General features: G+C 34.1%; 3 protein-coding genes across 5 annotated transcripts; 2 read left to right on the top strand and 1 right to left on the bottom strand.

Annotated features, from left to right (window-relative positions):
• The first annotated feature begins 1,876 nt into the window (after positions 1 to 1,876).
• On the top strand, positions 1,877 to 10,478 carry LOC106366746. 3 transcript variants are annotated; one of them, XM_048740645.1, is made up of 7 exons: positions 1,877 to 2,783; positions 3,283 to 3,350; positions 3,550 to 3,852; positions 3,928 to 4,068; positions 4,428 to 4,821; positions 4,910 to 5,062; positions 5,138 to 10,478. In XM_048740645.1, exon 7 carries the CDS (start codon positions 6,290 to 6,292, stop codon positions 8,357 to 8,359), a length of 2,070 nt encoding a protein of 689 aa, XP_048596602.1. In that variant the 5' UTR covers positions 1,877 to 2,783; positions 3,283 to 3,350; positions 3,550 to 3,852; positions 3,928 to 4,068; positions 4,428 to 4,821; positions 4,910 to 5,062; positions 5,138 to 6,289; the 3' UTR covers positions 8,360 to 10,478. The 3 variants fall into 3 exon arrangements, with proteins under 3 accessions (XP_048596602.1, XP_048596601.1, XP_048596600.1); XM_048740644.1 differs by having other exon boundaries at positions 1,878 to 2,783; positions 3,928 to 4,116; XM_048740643.1 differs by having other exon boundaries at positions 1,880 to 2,783; positions 3,928 to 4,821.
• LOC106380413 (uncharacterized protein At4g04775-like) lies at positions 8,990 to 9,541 on the bottom strand. Its single transcript, XM_013820167.2, has 2 exons — positions 9,368 to 9,541; positions 8,990 to 9,268 (listed from the first exon to the last, which is right to left on the bottom strand). Exons 1-2 carry the CDS (start codon positions 9,539 to 9,541, stop codon positions 8,990 to 8,992), a joined length of 453 nt encoding a protein of 150 aa, XP_013675621.2.
• Positions 10,479 to 15,532: 5,054 nt separating the features above from the next.
• On the top strand, positions 15,533 to 16,249 carry LOC111200549. The gene has a single exon (XM_022691768.2). It carries the CDS (start codon positions 15,752 to 15,754, stop codon positions 16,094 to 16,096), a length of 345 nt encoding a protein of 114 aa, XP_022547489.1. The 5' UTR covers positions 15,533 to 15,751; the 3' UTR covers positions 16,097 to 16,249.
• Positions 16,250 to 20,618: the final 4,369 nt, after the last annotated feature.

The raw sequence follows: 20,618 nt of genomic DNA, 5'->3' as shown, positions 1-20,618 counted from the left end.
TGCAAAAAAAAAATTAGACAAATTTGTGGATATGTACTAACATTATTGCTTAATTTAATAGATTAGACTAATTTAAATGTGTTGTTAAAAAAGACTAATTTAAATCATTTTTAAATCGGTTTAAACCAATTAAGAATGGTTTAAACTGACAAGATTTATATAAATCATATTTTATGAAAAATCGTTTCGCCTATGACCAATTTGCTGTCTAGACAATTTTTTGGCTTCAGTTATAATTTCTTTTTAATGATTATCAAAATTAGATATGCAAAACAAAGGAAATTAGACAAATTTGTGGATATGTACTAACATTATTTTTTAATTTAATAGATTAAACTAATTTTAATCGATTTAAACCTATGAAGAATGGTTTGAACCAATTAGAGTTATATAAAGCATATTTTATGTAAATCGTTTCGGCTATGACCAGACAACACCTAAACCGATTTTTAAAACCATGGATATATCCCATAAAGCACTTGAAAATCATTAGGGTTTTAACATTTTGTTAAACCCAAAAAAAGATTTAAAAAAAAAAACATGAAACAAATTTCTCTCTGACTTCTCTTTCTGCCTCTCTTAGCTTCATGTACTAAAGAGAAACAGCAGGTTTCTATATTTTCTATCGAAAACTAATTTGCAATGGATCTCAACTCCAGTTTTCAACTATGCATCGACTTTTTACCTTAACATGTTCAGATCCATATCATTTCTAGTATTATTTGTTCAAATTATTTCATAGTTTCTTCATTCACTATTCCGCACACCTTTTTTCTTTTGGGTTTTGTAAGTGTATAGCCTATTTTGGAGTCACAAAAAGATGATAAAACCAGAGGCGGACAAAAGGTTTAACGTACGGGGGCATGAGCCCCCATCTAATTTATCTTCTATCTGCCAAGGAATCAAGGAAGACGTCAATTTTTGCTATTCGATTGCTACAATCATACAAATACAGCATCAACGGTTTTCCGGCTGAGCTAACACAAGATGAAGCCTCTAGACTCAAAAAGTATATAAATCTTTTCAAATTAAAATGAAAAAAAACAAATGACACCAGATTTTTGTTTTCTAAATATTGGAAAGGAGAACTACTTAAACAAAATTTTGGGATTTTACCATGGTTAAAGTGAAAGAAAGAAATAACTTTTTTGTAACTCACTCTCTAGTATTCCGTATTTTCTTTGTCAGAAAAAAATCAAAGAAACACTTTCATTGTCATCACTAAGGCTGGACATAATAACCACACCAAAAAACTGACTTCGAACCAAAAAATAAGATATCAAATTCGATTGGACCCGGTTTCAGCATGTTCTTTTTCAAAACCTGAAAATCGATATCGAATTTAACCTACATCGAAAACCGAATGAGTATCCAACATATTCAAACATAAATTTTAGTCATAATTATAATAATATTAATATCTAAAATTAAATTACAATAAGATATATTAGTTGTTTTAAGTATTTATGGATAAAATAGATACTTAAGATGGTGGAACCGTGGAAGCATCCTAACTTATTGGTTAAGGTTTAAAGGCTTCTACATCCAGGTCTGGGGTTCGAATCCCAGACTATGCAATTTATTGCAGATTACAGGAAATCCAGGTTTCAAGTTCCGGAGAGAGCGGTTTATTAAACAATTATGCAGACTACATAAGAAAAACATACAAGGGATCTTCAACATGGTGCAAATAAATCTGGCCAGGCGTGGATCTTCATAGGACGGCTCAGGTGATGCAGTTAGGCGTATGTCTTCATAAGACAGAGAGTATTGTCGATTGTCGAATCGTCTATGTAATCTTTTTCATATCATAATTGTAATATCTTAATAAATCAGCGTCAAAAAAAAAATACTTAAGATACAAAATATCTAAATCAAATTGTATCCATGTTTCCTTTCACATAAAATAACCAATTTGAAATATGCCTAATGAGTACTTTTGTTATTTTGGTTAAGTACACGAATCCAAGGCGGGCTTAGGACATGGGGGCAAGGGGGCATGAGCTTCGGAGCCCAAACATTTTTTAACAAAAATGAATGCCACACTTTCCTCTCTTCTAAGAGCATCCACGTATGCATTTTTGATGATTGTGGGGCCGCCTACTTTTTGGTTTTCTCGGCCGAATGATTTGTAGTTTGGTCTGATTATCCATGTTTTGGTTTGATAAAAATAAGAAAATAATAGTTTGGTCTGATTCTCCGTTCGGTCCGATAAAAAGGTAAATCAAGTAAACGCCGCGTTTTGTACTTTCGTCGATTAGGGGCTTCATCGTTTTCCTTCTTCCACAGCTGAACTTGCCGTCCCCGTTTCTCTTAATCTGCAAAGTTTCTCTTCTCATCTCTTTACCTCCCCTGTCGTTCAATGTTTTCTTTAAATTCAACAATAATTGTTATTCACATTAAACTCTGTAACGATTCCGACCTCTTCGTTTCTTGTACGTAACAATCAAAATGCATTCCGTCTCTTCAGTTCCCCTCCTTTCTCCTATATATTTCAGAGGCTTCTACCTCTTGACCCATACACAAAAGAGAAGCTGAAAAAACACGATGATTGCATGGCAAAGAATCGCTAGATCCTTCGCAATGGCACATTCATCAACGGCTCCGGCTATTCTCCTTCTCAACGACATTCTTCCCGGAGGCGAGCTGAGAAGACCGAATCTGGAAGGCCTCCTAATTGGTCTTGAGATGATGTTGATAAAAAGAGGAAGATATATAGAAGCTGGTGCTGCTGATTCATAGATATTAACGATCAGCTTCGGCGCTCCATGCTTATCTCTCAGGTACCTTTTTAACCTTCTATTTTGCTTTTAGTTTTTTGATTAATATAGTTTTGTCCCATTGAATACACGTTTGAATTATTGACTGAAAAAAAAGAAAACGCCTCTGTGTAGTGATTGTTTTGTGATGAGTGTTTTGATTTGATGAAATCCGCTTGGTCTGATTTGTTCATGGTCAATTGTTATAATTTTATTAGCAAAACAAAGTTACAATTCATTGTGGGGTTGCATGATTAAGAAAAAGTATATGAACATGATTCCTTGAAATTTTAAGTCATGTACTAAAAAGCTGAAGCCTTTGATGTGCTGATGGAATCCTTTAGTTGCTGGATGTTAATTTTATAAAACAACTCGCTTATGATTTGGTTTCTATATCGTGATGGGTAATATTTGATGCAGAATTTGTGTGTCAGTAAGCGAGCTACACGATAGTTTAATCTGGTTATGTGATGCAGCACTGATTGTGAACTATTTTTGACAAACTTACTTATTTTATATTCAGCTTGGGAGTTGGAAGCTGCCATGGAATTGTTACGTCATGAGAGCTCCATTCTTCACCATTTACACAAGGTGAGTGGGAAAAGTTAATAAGTATATCTCTGTTATTCTACGGTTTCAGTCATGTTTTGCTTTCATAATGTAAAAATAAATAAATCGTTGATTTTCCTAACAGTTTCTTGATCTCGACTGAAAAATTATAAGAACCATAAAGCCCTTTATGTATGTTTGTGATCTTCTAACGACTTGACCCTCATCTATGGCTGTGCAGAAATTCATGCTGAGGAAGTTTGACCATCTCCAAGCTTTTGCAACCACAAACTTAGAACTCTCAGATTTGTTTCGTATTTTCGTTTGGTTATTTTTTGTATAAATTATTATAGATGATTTATTACTGAACATAAAACAAATCAGCTATACTATCCAATTTATTGTTTGGTGAACAACTCCCACAATGCTTTGAAGAACATGCTGGAAAAAAATTGTTTTCCAAATATGTGTGACACCGTTAAATTTCATCCCACACCACCGCACTTTCACTGTTGCTGGTATCAGTGACCACATCAACCCCGAGGTATTATGATATAATTCTCAGGAATTTTAATCATAAAAGTCATGCTATACTAACACATGTTCATATGTTTTCCAGACTTTCAACACCAATGAAGCTCCATTTGTTGGAGGGGAAGCTGCCAAGCATCGGCTTCTGCCAGCAACGAGGTTTAAGGTCAAGGCGATGACCCAAATCCATCCGGTCTTAAGGGAAAGTAGGGTAGCCGCAAGCACCCCCGTGAGTGAAGTTACAAAACTGTGAAACCGTCAACCCAACTCTGCTTCGGTCTCTTTGCAATTCTTTAAATTACTATGCATTTCTTATTTCGGATTTTGCAATATTTTTCATGTTTCCAAGTTTTTGAAAAAGCCATTTACGGCTACATACCTCATAGGAGAGGAATAATTTCTATAATTTAATAGTTAAAATGTGTTAACGTTATATTATGCATGCTTGAAACAAAATGCAGAAGATGTTAAGGTAAGGTTTTGGACCATGTATAGGAAGGATATTGACTTGGTGTTGTTTAAAGGAGTCAAATGTAGTTGATGGTTAGATTTTGGTAGTAGTGATGAGTTGTTTTCCTGCTGTTGCAGAAGAAGATAATAATCTAGAGGGTGAAATTATGGAAGAGACAAAAGAAACAAAAACATTGTGGAAGAAGGCAACAGAGAAAAAGACGGAGCAGTAGATGTGAAGAAAGATTGAGGCTTATGTTATGCTAAGATTTTTCTAATACTATTTTTGCTTGAAAATGGTTTGTAATGAAATGGTATGAAGGACATAGTTTCAGTTTCACTTCTCTTTATTTGAGATTTTTACAGAATTAACTTGCGTCTCACAGGGAACATTCCAAGGAAAAACAGCAATATTCTACATAGTGTTATCAAGAAAATTAATGAACATAAAACAATGCCACTTTTGTGGTCTTCGACAGAAAAATGCTTAAACTCACAAAAAATAAATGCAGCTGCTTTGACTCTAAATGAGGTATGTTTTTTGATTCACACAAACTTAGTTTAAAGTATAGCACTGTAATAACCATTTTACAGCTAATTAATTCTTACACCCGCTGCAGATGAATGGTGGTCTCGGCGAGGAATTCCAACTATGCCTTGTGGAACTTGCTGGGAAATAATTTGTTTTCCAGATACGTGTGACACAATATAATTTCAAACAAAACCACCGTACCTTCACTGTTTCTGGAACCAGTGACCACATCAACCACGAGGTGTTATACTATAATTTCTCATGACCATTATCATAAAATCCATGTTAGACTAATACAAGTTTAACTGTTTTCCAGACTTTCAACACCACTGAAGCTCCATTTGTTGGAGGGGAAACTGGCCAAATATCCGATTCTGCCAGCAACGAGAATGAAGGTCAAGGAGATGACCCAAATCCATCCAATGTTAAGGACAACGAGGGTGGCCACAAACGCCACGTGAGTGAAGTTACAAAGCTTTCAAACCGTCAACCCAACTTTGCTTCTGTCACTTTAATTTTTTTAAAATTACTTACCAATTCCTTATTTGCAAGTTATTAAAAACCCATTTACGACTAAGTACCTCATCAGGGGAGAACTATTTCTATGATTTAATAGTTTAAAAAAGGTTGACGTTATATTTACTATGGTTGAAACAAAATGCATAACATGTTATATACATGATAAAATCATAACGCAATCAACATGAAGGAATGAGATATTCTTTGCCTTGGCGGCCGTTCTCTTCATATATATTTGCGTTTAATGAGATATACAAACTTAAACATTCTACACACACAATTACTCATTTCCCTCTTTTCCTCACATTTCATACTAAACTTTGACTTTCTCACATACAACAGCCTATTATATTGTTTTTCCATCTTCAACAATAGAAGAAACTTAAAGGGTCGACGACCTATTTCCACACCATAACTATCATATAGTAACAGATCCACACAAACTTTCAACCTCGTCATAATTAGACACAATTAAACTTTCTCAACCTATTTCCACCCAATTTTAAAGATCGAAACTCGTTTCCACACAAAATTAAGAAATGATCTAAAATCCACACAAAACGGTTTACTGTTGGTTAATTAGGCTTTGAATAAAACATTAACCAATAGTTAACCTAATTATACCAAAATGACCCGATTAGAAAGGGTTAACCAATATAAAGGATCAGTTAACCCAAATTTCGAATTAAACCCTCTAACCCGACCCGGAAACCCTAGAATTAAAAAAAAAAAAATCCCAAATCGTGTATGTCGTTGTCTCTCTCCCGACGAAAAGAAGCGCCATTGAAACAGAAGATTAAGCCACGCCATCCCTACTCCGGTTGGTTCCAGCCGTCGAAACTGAAGAAACAAGGTGAGTTCTACACCCTTCTTCTTCGTTTGTCTCTTTTGGTTTCGATTCCATACATTAACAATTGTGTTCATCATCTTCTTTTTCCAGAAATTAAGAATGGAATCTTGTGTTGATGTGCCTGTTGATTGGCATGACGTTCCTGAATTAGAGTCAAAGAGTCCCGAAGTTGAAGTTCCTGAATTCCGGTCAGAGAGTCCCGATGTTGAAGCTCCTGATGTTGACTCTGATGGTGAAAATAGAAGAGAGCGCAATGACTATGAAATTGAGAAAGAAGTAATGACTTGGGTTGATGAACCTCGAGTGAAGCATAATTTCTATCCAGAGACAGAGGATGATAGTGAAGAAGAGGGAGAGGAAATTCAAAAGACGGTATATCAGCGTAATGATATAAAGAGAGGCAATGGAGAGCTGTATGTAGGGCAAGTCTTCATTAGTGGGATTGCGTTTAAGGAGGCAGTGCTGGACTATGCTCTGAAAATGGGTCGGAACATCAAGCAGAATCGATATGATAAAACAAAGATTGGGTTTGTGTGTGAAGGTAAAGGCTGCTCATGGCGTATATACTGCTCAACCTCAGGAAAGTCTCCTAATAAATGGCAGGTGAAGATACTGAAGAAAGATCATAGCTGTGTTCCTACTGGCACATGTGAGATGCTCAAAGTACCCGCAATAGCTCGCTTGTTCGTTGATAAGATCAGAGAAGAACCTGAGTATTTTATGCCGATGAAGATTGAGGAGCTGATTATGGAGAAATGGAAGATCAGAGTAACAAGGCCGCAATGTCAACATGCTAGGAATAAAGCGCTCAGATGGATTGAAAGAGAGTATGATGAGCAGTTTGGAAGGTTGCGTGATTACTGCAGTGAGATAAGGGAATCGAATGTGAATTCTTCTGTTGAGCTTGACTGCGTGCGTAATGACGATGAGGTTGATGTCTTTAACAGATTTTATGTCTGCTTTGACATCATTAGAAGAAATTGGAAAGAAACTTGCAGGCCTCTAATAGGAGTTGATGGCTGTTTTTTAAAGTCTAGGATGAAGGGACAGTTGCTGGTGGCTTTGGGACGGGATGCTGATAACGCGATTTACCCAATCGCATGGGCTGTGGTACAAGTTGAAAACAAGGTTAACTGGTTGTGGTTTGTGAGGAAGATCAAGGTTGATCTAGGATTAAATGAAGGAGACGGCTATTTCATGGTTTCTGATCGTCAAAAAGGGTTGATTGCGGCTGTGAAGACAGAGCTGCCGCTTATTGAGCATAGAATGTGTGTGAGACACATCTACGGTAACTTGAAAAAAAAATATGGGAAGAAACCTGAGATGAAGCCAAAGATTTGGAACCTTGCTTGGAGCTACAACGAGGGAGACTATAGAGCAAATCTGTTGGACATATTTAGCTACGATCGAGACGTTTATGATGATGTGATGAAGTCAAAGCCCGAGAAGTGGTGTAGGGCATTCTACAAGCTCGGACCCTTTTGTGAGGACGTCGAGAACAACTCAACTGAATCATTTAACAACTCAATAGGTAAAGCTCGAGAGAAGCCTTTTGTACCGATGTTGGAAACAATTGCTCGATTAGCAATGGTTCGAATAGCAAAAAGGGATGTCATTGCCAGCAGCCACGAAGGTCTTTGCACACCATATGTGATTGACATGCTGGAGACTTTGCATGAGAAGGCTTCGGCATGCACGGTGAACCCGTCGACGAACATGACATATTCTTCGACTCTTCATGGATGTGCACATAGAGTGAGCTTGGTAAATAGAACTTGCAGTTGTAGGAGATGGGAGATTACAGGGATTCCTTGTGAGCACGCATATGGAGTGATGACGACAAGAGGATTGGAAGCTCAAGACTTTGTGGTTCACTGGTTTAGGACAACTACTTGGAGGCAAACATATGCTGAAGGGATTGTTCCGTTGCGGGGAGCAAAGTTCTGGCCCGTGGGACCAGAACCACCAATCATTGAACCTCCGCCACCAGATCAACCAGGCCGAAAGAAGGAAACCAAAGCAGATAAAAAGAGAAAAAAAGGAGTGAATGAATCACCAGTGAAAAAGAAGGAGAAGTTCTTAAAGCGAATCATGCATTGCGGAATATGTGGTGAAGCCAATCACAACGCCAGATTCCATAAAAAGAATCCAAAAAAGGTGAGTTTCTGATTTCTCTTGGTGTATGTCGTTTTGTGTTTATGGTGTGTGCTGTGTTTGATTTCTCTTGTTTATGGTATGTGTTATTTCAGCCTTTTTTAAGTGGTGACTCTTCTCAGCCTGAATCTTCTCAAGGTGTTTCCACTCAAAACACTCATCCTAAGAAGTTTTGAAGTGAAGAAGGAATGAAGTGAAGTGAAGAAGTGGAAATTCTCGGATTAATGTGAAGTGAAGAAGTGAAGGAAATATTTTTTTTTGTGGTTCTAGGGCCTTGTTTCTTGCTTTTAGGTACTAGGACCTTGTTTCTCGGCATTGTGGTCTTACTTTTTCCGGGTTCTAGGACCTTGTTTCTCGGCATTGTGGTCTATTATCATGGTTTTTAAACTCTCTTTTGGTGTGTTCAAACTCTCTTTTGGTGTGTTCAAACTCTCTTTTGTTAGGTTTGAAATCAATGTATGATATTTTAATTGCTTTTAGATTTTGTTTCTCGAGATTCTTATGACATAAAAATAACTAGAACATCTAAAATAACATACTTTTGTCTTCCAACATCTTACAAACACACACTTAACAAAACAAATTCATGGTATCTTTCATTCTTGGAAACGACATCCTAAACAAAGCACATTTATCAAACTGAAGCTATATTAGCTTAGATACCACAACCATGCTCAAGCATCCTAAAACAACAATCCCCATCACTTTCTTGATCTCCCATTTGGCTTGAGTAATGGCATCTTCCATTCTGTTAAAAACCTCTGTCTCTAACTTCATTTCAAACTCTGCAAACCTCTTTCTCTCTTCTTCTGCACGCTCATGAACTATTGTCTGCTCAAGTCTGCCTAATTGAATTTTCAATGCTTCTGCCTCATCAACCAACGCCTCATCAACCCATTTGTATGTGTGATTATCGTTACTCAGCTACAAACAAAGACATAAGGTCTGTCACTTTATACTTTTTGATTCTATTAACCCACACATGAACAAGAACAATGGCGTTCATATAAAGGGTAAACTAACCCTTTTCTCAGCCGCAAATGCACATCGATAGTATTTCCTGTAAGGATTTGCTGTAGACTTGGACATCAACGACACCACCAATTCCCCACACCAACATCTCTTTGGCACACCAACGACCCTACCTCTTGCTCGACCGGCAGAGGTTCCACTCGAATTTCCAGATTCGTTACTCATCTTTTCTGGGTTTCTCACTCTGTTTTGTTCTCTATTTTTTTTTTTGATTCTAGGGTTCCAAAAGGGAAAATCGATGTGGAGAAGACTAATAGTGGTTCGGGTCGGATACTATTCGATTTTAAGTTGGATCTTCGTCTGGGTCGCGTCGTACCAATATCAACCGATACCATCGGGTTTAATATCGGTTAACGTTATAAACTATCAAAACCAACCTCAATCTTCGTTTGTGTGGAAACGAGTTTCGATCTTTAAAATTGGGTGGAAATAGGTTGAGAAAGTTTAATTGTGTCTAATTATGACGAGGTTGAAAGTTTGTGTGGATCTGTTACTATATGATAGTTATGGTGTGGAAATAGGTCGTCGACCCAAACTTAAATTTCAAAACTACAACTACATATGTATTTGTCAACAGGGGCGTACCCACACACATAGTGGGTGTGGCACGTGCCACATGCTCAATAATATAAACTTTTGTGTAATTATGAACATGAAGAAAGTAATAGCTCTCTTGCATATTCATGTCTAAAGATGCACCACCCAATTCAAGTTCGAGCCTCCCTTTCTCATCTTTTTTTCCTTTTTTTTAAAAAAAAACACTTTTAATCACTTTCACAAACTATATTTCCTTTTTACCTTTGTTTTTGTGTTACCTAAACTATTTTTCTTTTTATAATTGTTTTTCTTTTCTTTTTTTTTTGTATAAGTTTCTTCAAAATATATCATTTATGTAAAATTTACTCAAATTATTATTTTTATTCAGTTTGCTTTTAACAATTAGACTAAAATAAAACACTTTTAATCACTTTGTCAAGAAATATTTTTCCCTTTTACTTTTGTTTTTGTGTTTCCTAAACTATTTTCCTCTTTTAACTTTGTTTTTAGTCTTTCAAAATTTTAAACACTTTAAATCACTTTGTCACAAAATTTTTTTTTCTTTTTTTGCTTTTGTGTTACCTAAACTTTTTTTTCTTTAATTTTTTATTTTATTTTATTTAATATATGTTTCTTCAGAAATATAAAATTTATTTAAAATTTACTCAAACAATTATTTTAATTAAGTTTAATTTAGGAATTAGACTTAAATAAAAAAACTAAAATTTTATATTGAATTATTATGTGAAACATATTATTTTTAATATTCATTAAAATTAATATTTAAGCTTATAAATGATTTATTGATTTTATTTGATACATTATAATTATATATAAAATTTTAAAAATTAATTTAATTTTCTATAAATGATTGTAATTTTTCAAAATATGTTATTTAATTTTATTTAATAATATATGTATTTATTATTTATATATGGTGTTCCATGTTTTATTGTTTTCTAGATCCGCTCCTGTTTGTCAACATCCCCACAATTGTGCGGAGCCACACCCCTAGTAATGTTAAAGAAGAATCTAATTTTTTTTTTAAATAATTAGTGATAAAGGTCCACAAAAATTAAATTGCCTATATATATATATATATATATATATAACTAAGTGTTTTTCTGCACCATGTGCAGTGATACATTTTTTAAAAGTTAAATTATATTTAAAATAAAATTTATTTATATTATATATTTTATTATTTTTGACTAATATTTAATATAACGTTGATTATTTAAGCATAAAATTAAGAAAAAAATAATTTTGTTTATTTTAAATTACATTTAATAATATATATATGTAATATATTTAAAATTCGAATCTTAGATAAACATTTTTATCCATTTATTTTGGTTAAATGTATTAAATCAATTTGTATAAAATTACTAAAAATCATATAGATTAAAAATTAGAACTAAACAATATTTATAAAATTTGTAGATATCTAAAAGAAACTAATGAAATTATGATTAACAATTTTTTAATTTTTTGAAAAAGATGTAGAAAATTTTGAAAATATTAGTAATAAAAATTGTATAATTATAAAAATAAAATTAAATAATGTATTTCAAAATTTATAATGCATATTTCAATATATTTATTTTAGTGAGGATTTATGAACTATTACCATATTTTAAAAAGTTTAATAAAAATATAAATCAATATTAAATGTAATGTATTAGTTATTGTCATATTCTATAAAGTTTACCAAAAATATATGTCAGTAATAAATGTGATTATCCATGTCATATTAACTATAAGTTATGTCATCAATCTTGTTAGCCATGTCATCATTTATTTTGTAAAAATAAGTGTAGAAAGGATATATGGCAAAATTACTTCACAAATATAGTCTAGAGATTTTTTTGCCTAAGAACACGTATATACCTTGAGCTGGCCCCTACCCGTATCAAATGGTAGTTTGGTTATTTTAGTTAAATTATGAACCTCGTATCCGGGAAGACCCAACTTTTATAATATTTGAATATGATTTTTTTCAAAACCCAAAATAATTGATATTCAAAAAATCCGATGTATATATATATGGATATTCGAATGTGCATGCCTAATCATCACTATTGTGTTTCATCAGCCTAAAGAAGAAGACACACATGCAGTAAGTGGAGTTGGCCCATGAAATGGAATTGGGCTTGGTTTGAGTTGATAAAAAAACCCGACAAATATTGTACCGCGTAACAAAAATCATCAGAAAAAGAAAAACACGTCATCCATAAAGTTATACTAGGTTTCAAGAAACTTTCTTCAAAATCAAAATTCCGCTAGGCACGCAGGAGAATGTTCAAAGCAATAAGAGAATATGGGGCTGTTCGTTTCACCTTCTTTCATCTTCATCTAAATGATTCATTTGTATGATCTGTCCAGATGATTCATTCAAATTTTTGTGACTCATCCAAATGATTCATTTGTATGATCTATCCAGATGATCCATTCAAATTTTTGTGACTGTTTATTTGTCCATCCAGATAGCTCATCAAGATGAATCATCTAAATGGATCTTATGTTTGTTTTTTTATCTTTATTTCCATCCAAATGAGTTTACTAAACAAGTTACCAAAATACCTTTGTGTTGATTTAATCATATGTTAAAATTTTACTACAATAATAACTTCTAATAAACAAAAAAATTGATAAACATGTATTTAAAAAAAAACTTTAGTTTCAAAATAAAAATAGTATTAATAATAAACCGACTATAACTTCGGTTTTGGCGGAAAACGAAATTTTTCAGTTTTGACGGAAAATGAGATTTTTCGATTTTGACGGGAAAACGAAGTTTTTTCGATTTTGACGGGAAAACGAAGTTTTTTCGATTTTGGCGGAAAATGCAATTTTTGGTTTTGGCGGAAAAAAATATTTTTGCGGTTTTGGCGAGAAGACGCGATTTTTCGGTTTTAGCGGGAAAAAAAGATTTTTCGGTTTGGCGGGAAAATACAATTTTTGGTTTTGGCAAAAAAACACGTTTTGTGGTTTTGGTGGGAAACGCGTTTTTTGCAGTTTTGGCGGGAAAACAAAATTTTTCGATTTTGGCAGGAAAACGACAATTTTCGGTTTTGGCGAGAAAACACGTTTTACGGTTATGGCGGGAAACACGTTTTTACGGTTTTGGCGTGAAAACACGTTTTTGTAGTTTTGGCATGAAAAAACGTTTTGCGGAAAATGTGTTTTGGCGGTAAAATACGTTTTTGTGGTTTTTGCGAAAAAGTTTTGGCGGAAAAATATGTTTTTGCGGTTTTTGCGAGAAAAATTTGTTTTGACGGGAAAACACGTTTTGCGATTTGGGGGGGGGGAACACGTTTTGCAGTTTTGGCGGGAAATGCATTTTGATAAGAAAACACATTTTTCGGTTTTGGCGGGAAAACACATTTTGTGGTTTTGGCGAGAAAACATGTTTTTGTGTTTTGGCGAAAAAATGTGTTTTGGGGTTTTGGCGTGAAAACGCATTTTTGTGATTTTGGCATGAAAACACGTTTTTGCGATTTTTTGCGGGAAAACAAGTTTTTGCAATTTTGTCCGGAAATGCGTTTTTAGGGTTTTGGGCGTGAAAATTTTGTTTTTAGGTTTTCGTGGAAAAATGCTTTTTGTGGTTTTGTCAATTTTCGTGTGTGACAAAATGAAATTATGTTTAGGTTTATAATTTGTGAATAACATCAGGGGCATAATAAACATTATACCATATTGAATGGACGATCTCCATCCAAATTGTCCAAATTGGTTCAGCTGAATGAACTTTAAAATTAAGCTTAAATTTCTGAAAGTCATCTGGATGATCCATCAGGATGAGTTGCACTTTTAGTGGCTAAACGAACAAAACTCTCATCTCCATCCAGATGGCTCAGCCGGATGGAGAAACGAACATGCCCCATGTCTTTTCAGAGAAGCTCTTGCCACTCTTCTGTTAGAGCTCGTTAAAACTTCTCAACATTAATTTATAATCGTTTCCCACTTTTTGACTTGTCCTTTTCTAAGTTTGTGTTGAACGATTTGTTGGGATCGTGAAATCTCATGTCCAATTCTATATTATCTGATTAGTACGATATTGTCCACTTTAGGCCTAGGAGGCTGGTCCGCATGAATTTACTTTTGGTTTCCTTTCCAAAAGGTCTCGTCCTAATTAGAGTTGACCATCTCTTTATATATTAGACACTATTTGTCTAATTTTTCAATGTAGAACTTAGTTTGTTATCTCACATTCTCTCCCTCAAACTAAGAATCACATTCATCTCGTGTCCCACAACTGACTTCTAGGATCTTTTGACTTGATCTCTGCCACACACACCTCCCAATCCTAACTTGATGGGTCTCATTCCTACTCGAAAGGTATTTTGGTCTTCTTGCAGATTTTTTGTTAACCGCTCTGATACCAATTGTTGGGATTGTGAAATCTCATGTCCAACTCTATATTATCTGATTAGTACGATATTGTCCATTTTGGACCTAGGAGACTGGTCTGCATGGATTTACTTTTGGTTTCTTTCTCAAAAGACTTCGTCCTAGTTAGAGTTGGACATCTCTTTATATATTAAACACTATTTGTCTAATTCTCCCATGTGGAACTTAATTTGTTATCTCACACGATTTGCCGTCTGTGTTCTTTAAAAGCACCAACATTCAATATGCAAAAATTTCATGCAACAAAAAGAATAAGCCGTTAACTAACACCACCAAGTAATCGCATAAGGAAGTGACTGTTGCGAAAACAAACACGTGTGGACTAGAGAACCCAAAGCTTGACTATGTTATTTTTGTGGGACGTTTTAGATAACTTAGCTTGTGTTATGACAAGTGTTGGAATAAGTGTTGGATAGAATTGGATTAACGTGTAAACACGTACATGCGTGAGCCATGAGCATGACCTTGAGATGGAAAACGCGTAATGCGTTTCCTGCGGACGCGCCGCGCGAGTTTCGTTTTATGGCTTCACACCGACTCGGCTTCTTTCCTAATCATTGTGATTTTGTTGTTGGAGATACTTAAATATTGTAGCTTTAATATTCATGAATAGTTAAATAAAAAAATTATTCTCATTAACTAATTAAGATTCTCAACTGAAAAATCCATAAAATGGCAAAACAGCTCCAAGGTTCGATAAGATTTAAACAACCACACCATTTTAAGAAGCCATGTTTAGACATTCAACATTATATTTAATTAATAACTATATAATCAAAATTAAATAAATTATACTATTTTCTCTTTTCTGTACTTTAAGAAATCTATTTAAAAGATTTTTAAGTTAATTTATATGAATCAGAGCATTCTCTTAAATGTAAATCGATGTACTAATATTTACTTATTTTACAAATAGGTGTAACTTAGCCTAGTTGTTCTTCTAAAATATAATAACACTCTGGAAATCATGAATAATTAGCCAATAACCCCAAAGTAATTAATTATTAGCCAATTAATTAGTTATACATGGCAATGAGGTGAGTGATGATGAAGCTTCATGAGGATGATGAAGCTTCCACGTATTTCACATTGAAAGATCGTATCGTGACGACGTCATCACAAGCCACACTAGATTTAACTACACCTACACGTATATATTCAAACACATGTATATAGATACACATTAATATACGTAGATCATTACGTGTAAGACATAAGATTCTCTTCTTTTGACAAACGTCTCAGTGACTCAGTCTATAAATTTCATTTAACCCATTGCGATATTCGCTTCTCCATCTTCATCGATAATCTCTCTAACTTCTTTCTCTCATCTTCTCGGGGAAATATACTCTATTTTCAGTTCTTTTGAATCTTTAAATATTTGATTACTTGTGTTAGGACACAAATTATCTTTGAAAAATTCCAATGTCGGAAGAATATGAAGAATCAGACATTATATTTTCCGAGCAAGCCACGATCCAAGAGTGTAACCAGAAAACTAGATTCTCTAACATCAGAAACGACGAGAAGGGCACAAGGCAGCGTGTGGCTGCGGAGAAAACATCTCCCATGAGTATTCCGGTGAATAATTTTCGGCGTACGGAATGGGAAACGACGGAGGAGGAGGAGGAGGATAAGACTCCTCCACATGTGATAGTCGAAAGAAGGTTGAAAGAGCAAATAGCGTTTTCCGTTTGTGCCCTTAAAGGAAGAGACCTGAATCGTCACCGCAACTCCGTTCTTAGGATGACCGGCTTCTTAGAGGCTTGATTTATTTAACCGGCCGGTTCAGTTTGTACTATTTTAATCAACTGACCGGTTTTTTCTTTTTTTTTTTTTCTTTTTCTTCGGGTGTGTGATTGGATGAATCCAAGACATATATTGCAATAGAATTGTTTTAATGTGAGTCCAGTTTTTTTTTAATTACTTTTGTCAAATTTCAATTTCGTTACTTCTTTTTTGAACATTGATTTGGTTACTTGAGAAGAGGAAAACTTACCAAATATAATGTTTTTATTAAATACATATATTAGATTTTAGGGCAGTGTTTTGAAACCCGATCCAGACCCGCAGTTGAACCGGTAAACCCGGTGACCCAGAAAAAATCCGGTTTAGGTTTTGTGAAAAATCCAATATTTAGAAACCCGCAAAAACTCGCAAAAACCCAATAAACCCGGAACCCGATACCGGTCGAACCATCGGTTGAACCAATAAATAACTTTAACATTTTTTTATTAGTTTTTAATTATGTTTTTAGATTATGTTTTATATTATAAATTTTCAGTTAAGAACTTAGGTGGTGATTAAAAAAAAAGTTAACTTTTCCTTTTTCAGTTTTATATTTGTGATTTTTAGATTTTGATGTAGATTTCACTATGCCACCTGAAAAAAATAAAATGAACGATGGTAGAGAGAACCAAAATTAGTTGATGTGATTTGGTGTTAGATTATTTTCGATATTGACAATTTATTACAATGATCTTTTACATTTGGTTTATTTTGTATTTGAAGTTTAATTTATTATTCACATTAGACATTTAAATATTTATAAATTTTATGTCTTTATTTTCTTAGATGTTATACATCTTACCTTGATAGAGAAAATTTGAAATAGTTTAAACTATTTTTGGATATTTTGTATGTTAAATGAAAATAAAAATATAAAAATTAAAGTTAAGTATTTTCTAAATGTTTTTAAACATAAAATATATACATATCTAAATTATTATTTTATGTTTTTAAAAAATATGTACAAAATATTAAACTTTAGTTTCTATATTTTTATTTACATAGCTGATATATTATTATATAATAAAATTAATTCATTTATTAACCCGCGGTTCATCCGCGGTTGATCCAGTGACCCAACAACCCAGTAAGTCGTCCGGTTCAGTATCCGGGTCGGGTTTAAAAACATTGTTTTTATTAAATACATATATTAGATTTTAGGGTGGTTTATTGGTTTATGCATTTCGTCTCTGGTCGCAATTATAGACATCATGCAACTTGCTTGCTAAGCTGAGATGGATGTACTTCTTAACATGAGCGCGTCAACTATATGAATTTTTTTTCTCTGTCAAACAAAAGTATATGATTTTTTTCTGTAAATTTCCTTACCAACAAAAGTAATTGAAGTAATTAGAATTTCTTAAGAAAATGTTTGACTTCGCTTCTACTGACCAATTGCATATGTTTTTTATATATAATTTGAATATCATGTGTGTGATAAGCTTCTACTGACCAATTGCATATGTTTTTTTTATATATAATTCGAATATCATGTGTGTGATGAACTTCATCGCTAGTGTTCCAAACCAGCCATTTTAAAAAAATTCGAGTTTGTAACGATTTGTATACTATTAGTAGTTATAAAAAAAAAAGTAATTTAGTCGTTGCAAAATATTGTGACATTTTTTCTATAATTAATATCTATGAGGAAGAAGAATAGTATCGTTCGGGTAATAGATATGATTAGTTCATATGTTACAAAAATATTAGTTCACATGTAAAATCAAAAGAAGGAATTACATTGTGAATAGATCACATAATTATTATCAATATTCAATACTATTATTTCGTGAACGATTAATAGGTTGTGTCACCCTCAGGAAATTTTTGAGACCAAAAACCATTATTATAAGTTTACTTCAAATATCAGTTTAAATTGTGAAATTCGTCAGTCGTCGAACTACTGATCACAGTGGTTATATAAATACTCACAAGTTAAATGAATTCATTATCTCTTATTGTGAATTTCGAGCCATATTATATGTTGAACGTTAAAGATTTGCACTTAATTGAAATTTCCTTTCATTAATTATTCATAGACCAAATTCTCTGGCGCCAATAATGTACACTAACTTAATAACAGACATTGAATCATCGTACAGACAGGACGGTTCATGGCCATGTGATTTCTGCCAGTTTTATCACAACTGTTCTTCTCGGGATTCTTACAATTATAAGTTCTGTTGAATATACAACTCCATATAGTACAACTTCTTCTTTTCTTTAGAGACAGATATTTTTTCCCGTCTGAAAACTTACGCATAATTAAACTAAAAGCTTACAACATTAGAAACTAGAAACTAAACACATAATGTTGGATGAAAATCTCCGAAAGCAAGACAAGGATGTCAATAACATACCACCCACAACAAAGACGAAAAGTCCAAACCTTCAACCACCAAAAAAGCCGGAGAATGCAAGAGATCACGGAATCTCTAAACAAACAAAAGACAACGAGAGAGCCTTTAACCTGAGATAAAGCTATTAAATCGCAAAACACTAAAGATCCCTTAGACCAAAAACTCGATAAAAACAAAATTGAGAATCAGCGCATAAAGCGGAAATATTATGCCATAGTTAAGGCAGTCAGACCAACTCTCATACGAGCTCTTGGCGGTTCATTCATCTGATCGTAGACTAGAGCTACTTTGGATACCGCTGTATTTCCAACCAGCCAACCCATATTACTGGTGTTTTCACTCCCCACCATAACAAAATGTTTCTGAAATTGGTTTAGGACAAATTTCAGTGCTTGACCTTAATTAGAGCATCAGATGACTATTTATATAGATGATCTCTTCAAGTCAAATTACAACTTTTACCCACAACAGAGGAACCGTCCCCACCAGGCAGGCGGCCACAGGTCATAACACCTGTCACCATCAGTCAATTCACATCAATTTAAGCAGGCGTTCCTCGAAGCGGAAGTTAGGCAACAAGAAAAAAGGCGAGTTGATCAAATGGTTTCATGTTTTTTCATCGATTGGTTATTCCTCTCTGTTCGTATCTCTTTTTCCAATTTCGGTCTCGATTAGTTTACAAGATTAAGTGGCCAGTTCGGTTCTTTCACAAACGAAGTTCAGAATCAACAAGGGTTTGTACAACGAAGGGAGTGTACAAATGATTTTTAAAACCATTTTCTTGTTTGTAACGAAGGAGAGATAAAATTGAGTTTTTCACGAAATTCGAGAAAAAAATAACTTTTTTCTTATAGAGGTGTTCCAAAAATGTCTACAATCTAGTAAATGTCAGGCTAGACTGATTTCAGACTTATGGGGGGGGGGGGGATGGGATGCGAAGCAATAGGTCGAATTACTATATAAAGATAAAGAATAAGAGCTATTTATGTGGTCTCACTTTACCACCATCTGAAATGCGCGAAACATCGATTGAGAACCAGCTAGCTCTGGGTTCGAGTGGTATTTCAATCAGAGAGAGCCGGTTGTGTACCTCTGTCTCGAGGGACCAACATGGATTTGGATTTCGGAACTGAGGGATAGAGATCCACCAAACAGTTAAGAATAGCTTAAACAGAGGTTACGACGAGGGGTTCCAGTCTTGCGACCGTACTCCCTAGGCGGAGTGTTTAATGCTCAGTTTCCGGTCCCCAAACCGTTAAAAAGCAAAACCAGTGAACTACACTTGCTTCTGGATAGATGTGTGGGACAGAAGTATACCTGACAAAGCGGGAGGTGTAGCCGCGGGTGGGTCTTGCAGTCAAGCTCCTTTCTGCCTTTGCACTCGAGGGCCAATTTATATTCGGATCTATTTGAAGTTTTGAACGACGAAACTATTGGTCTTTTTAATTTCTTATGAGACAAATGTATTTAACCCAGTTTAAATTCAAACTTTATAACCTGACTACTCAATACTTAGACCTTATGCTACGAATATCCCTGGCATTTAGGTATTCGGTTCAGTTTTGGGTAGGAACCATTCAGTTCCGGGTATATCGGATAAATCATTTTTATACCCAATAGGTATTTATGAGATTTCGATTCGGTTTTTGTTTGGTTACGGGTACCCGTTTAATATATGAACAAATGAATAAATATATATATATATATATATATGTGTGTGTGTGTGTGTGGTGTGTATATACAATATATATTAGTTAACATGTTAATCTAAGTGGTCTAGTGGTTACACATTTGCATATTCGTCAATACAACCAGAGTTCGAGGTACTAAGGTGTTATTTTCATAAGTATTTATTGCATTCTAATACAGAAGTACCATATATATATATATATATATATATATCTATATATATATAATACTATAATATAAGAGAGTACATAAAAGCTAACGTGGTATTGTAGTAACAATATTTTCATTCTTTCTGTTCAATCTGGGTTCGAGTGGGGTTGATAACATTTTATCTTATATCAAAAAAGCTGAAACTTATTTTTTTGGATATTCAGGTATCCGTTCGGTTCTTGGTTCAGTTCCGTTCGGGTTCGGTTATTCGGATATAGAAATATAAGAAGCATTCGGATATTTGA

This window comes from Brassica napus, chromosome A9 (genome assembly GCF_020379485.1).
Source record: "Brassica napus cultivar Da-Ae chromosome A9, Da-Ae, whole genome shotgun sequence".
Classification (NCBI taxonomy): Eukaryota; Viridiplantae; Streptophyta; class Magnoliopsida; order Brassicales; family Brassicaceae; genus Brassica; species Brassica napus.
The sequence above is the reverse complement of the archived record's forward strand: the minus strand, read 5'-3'. Positions and strand labels throughout refer to the sequence as shown.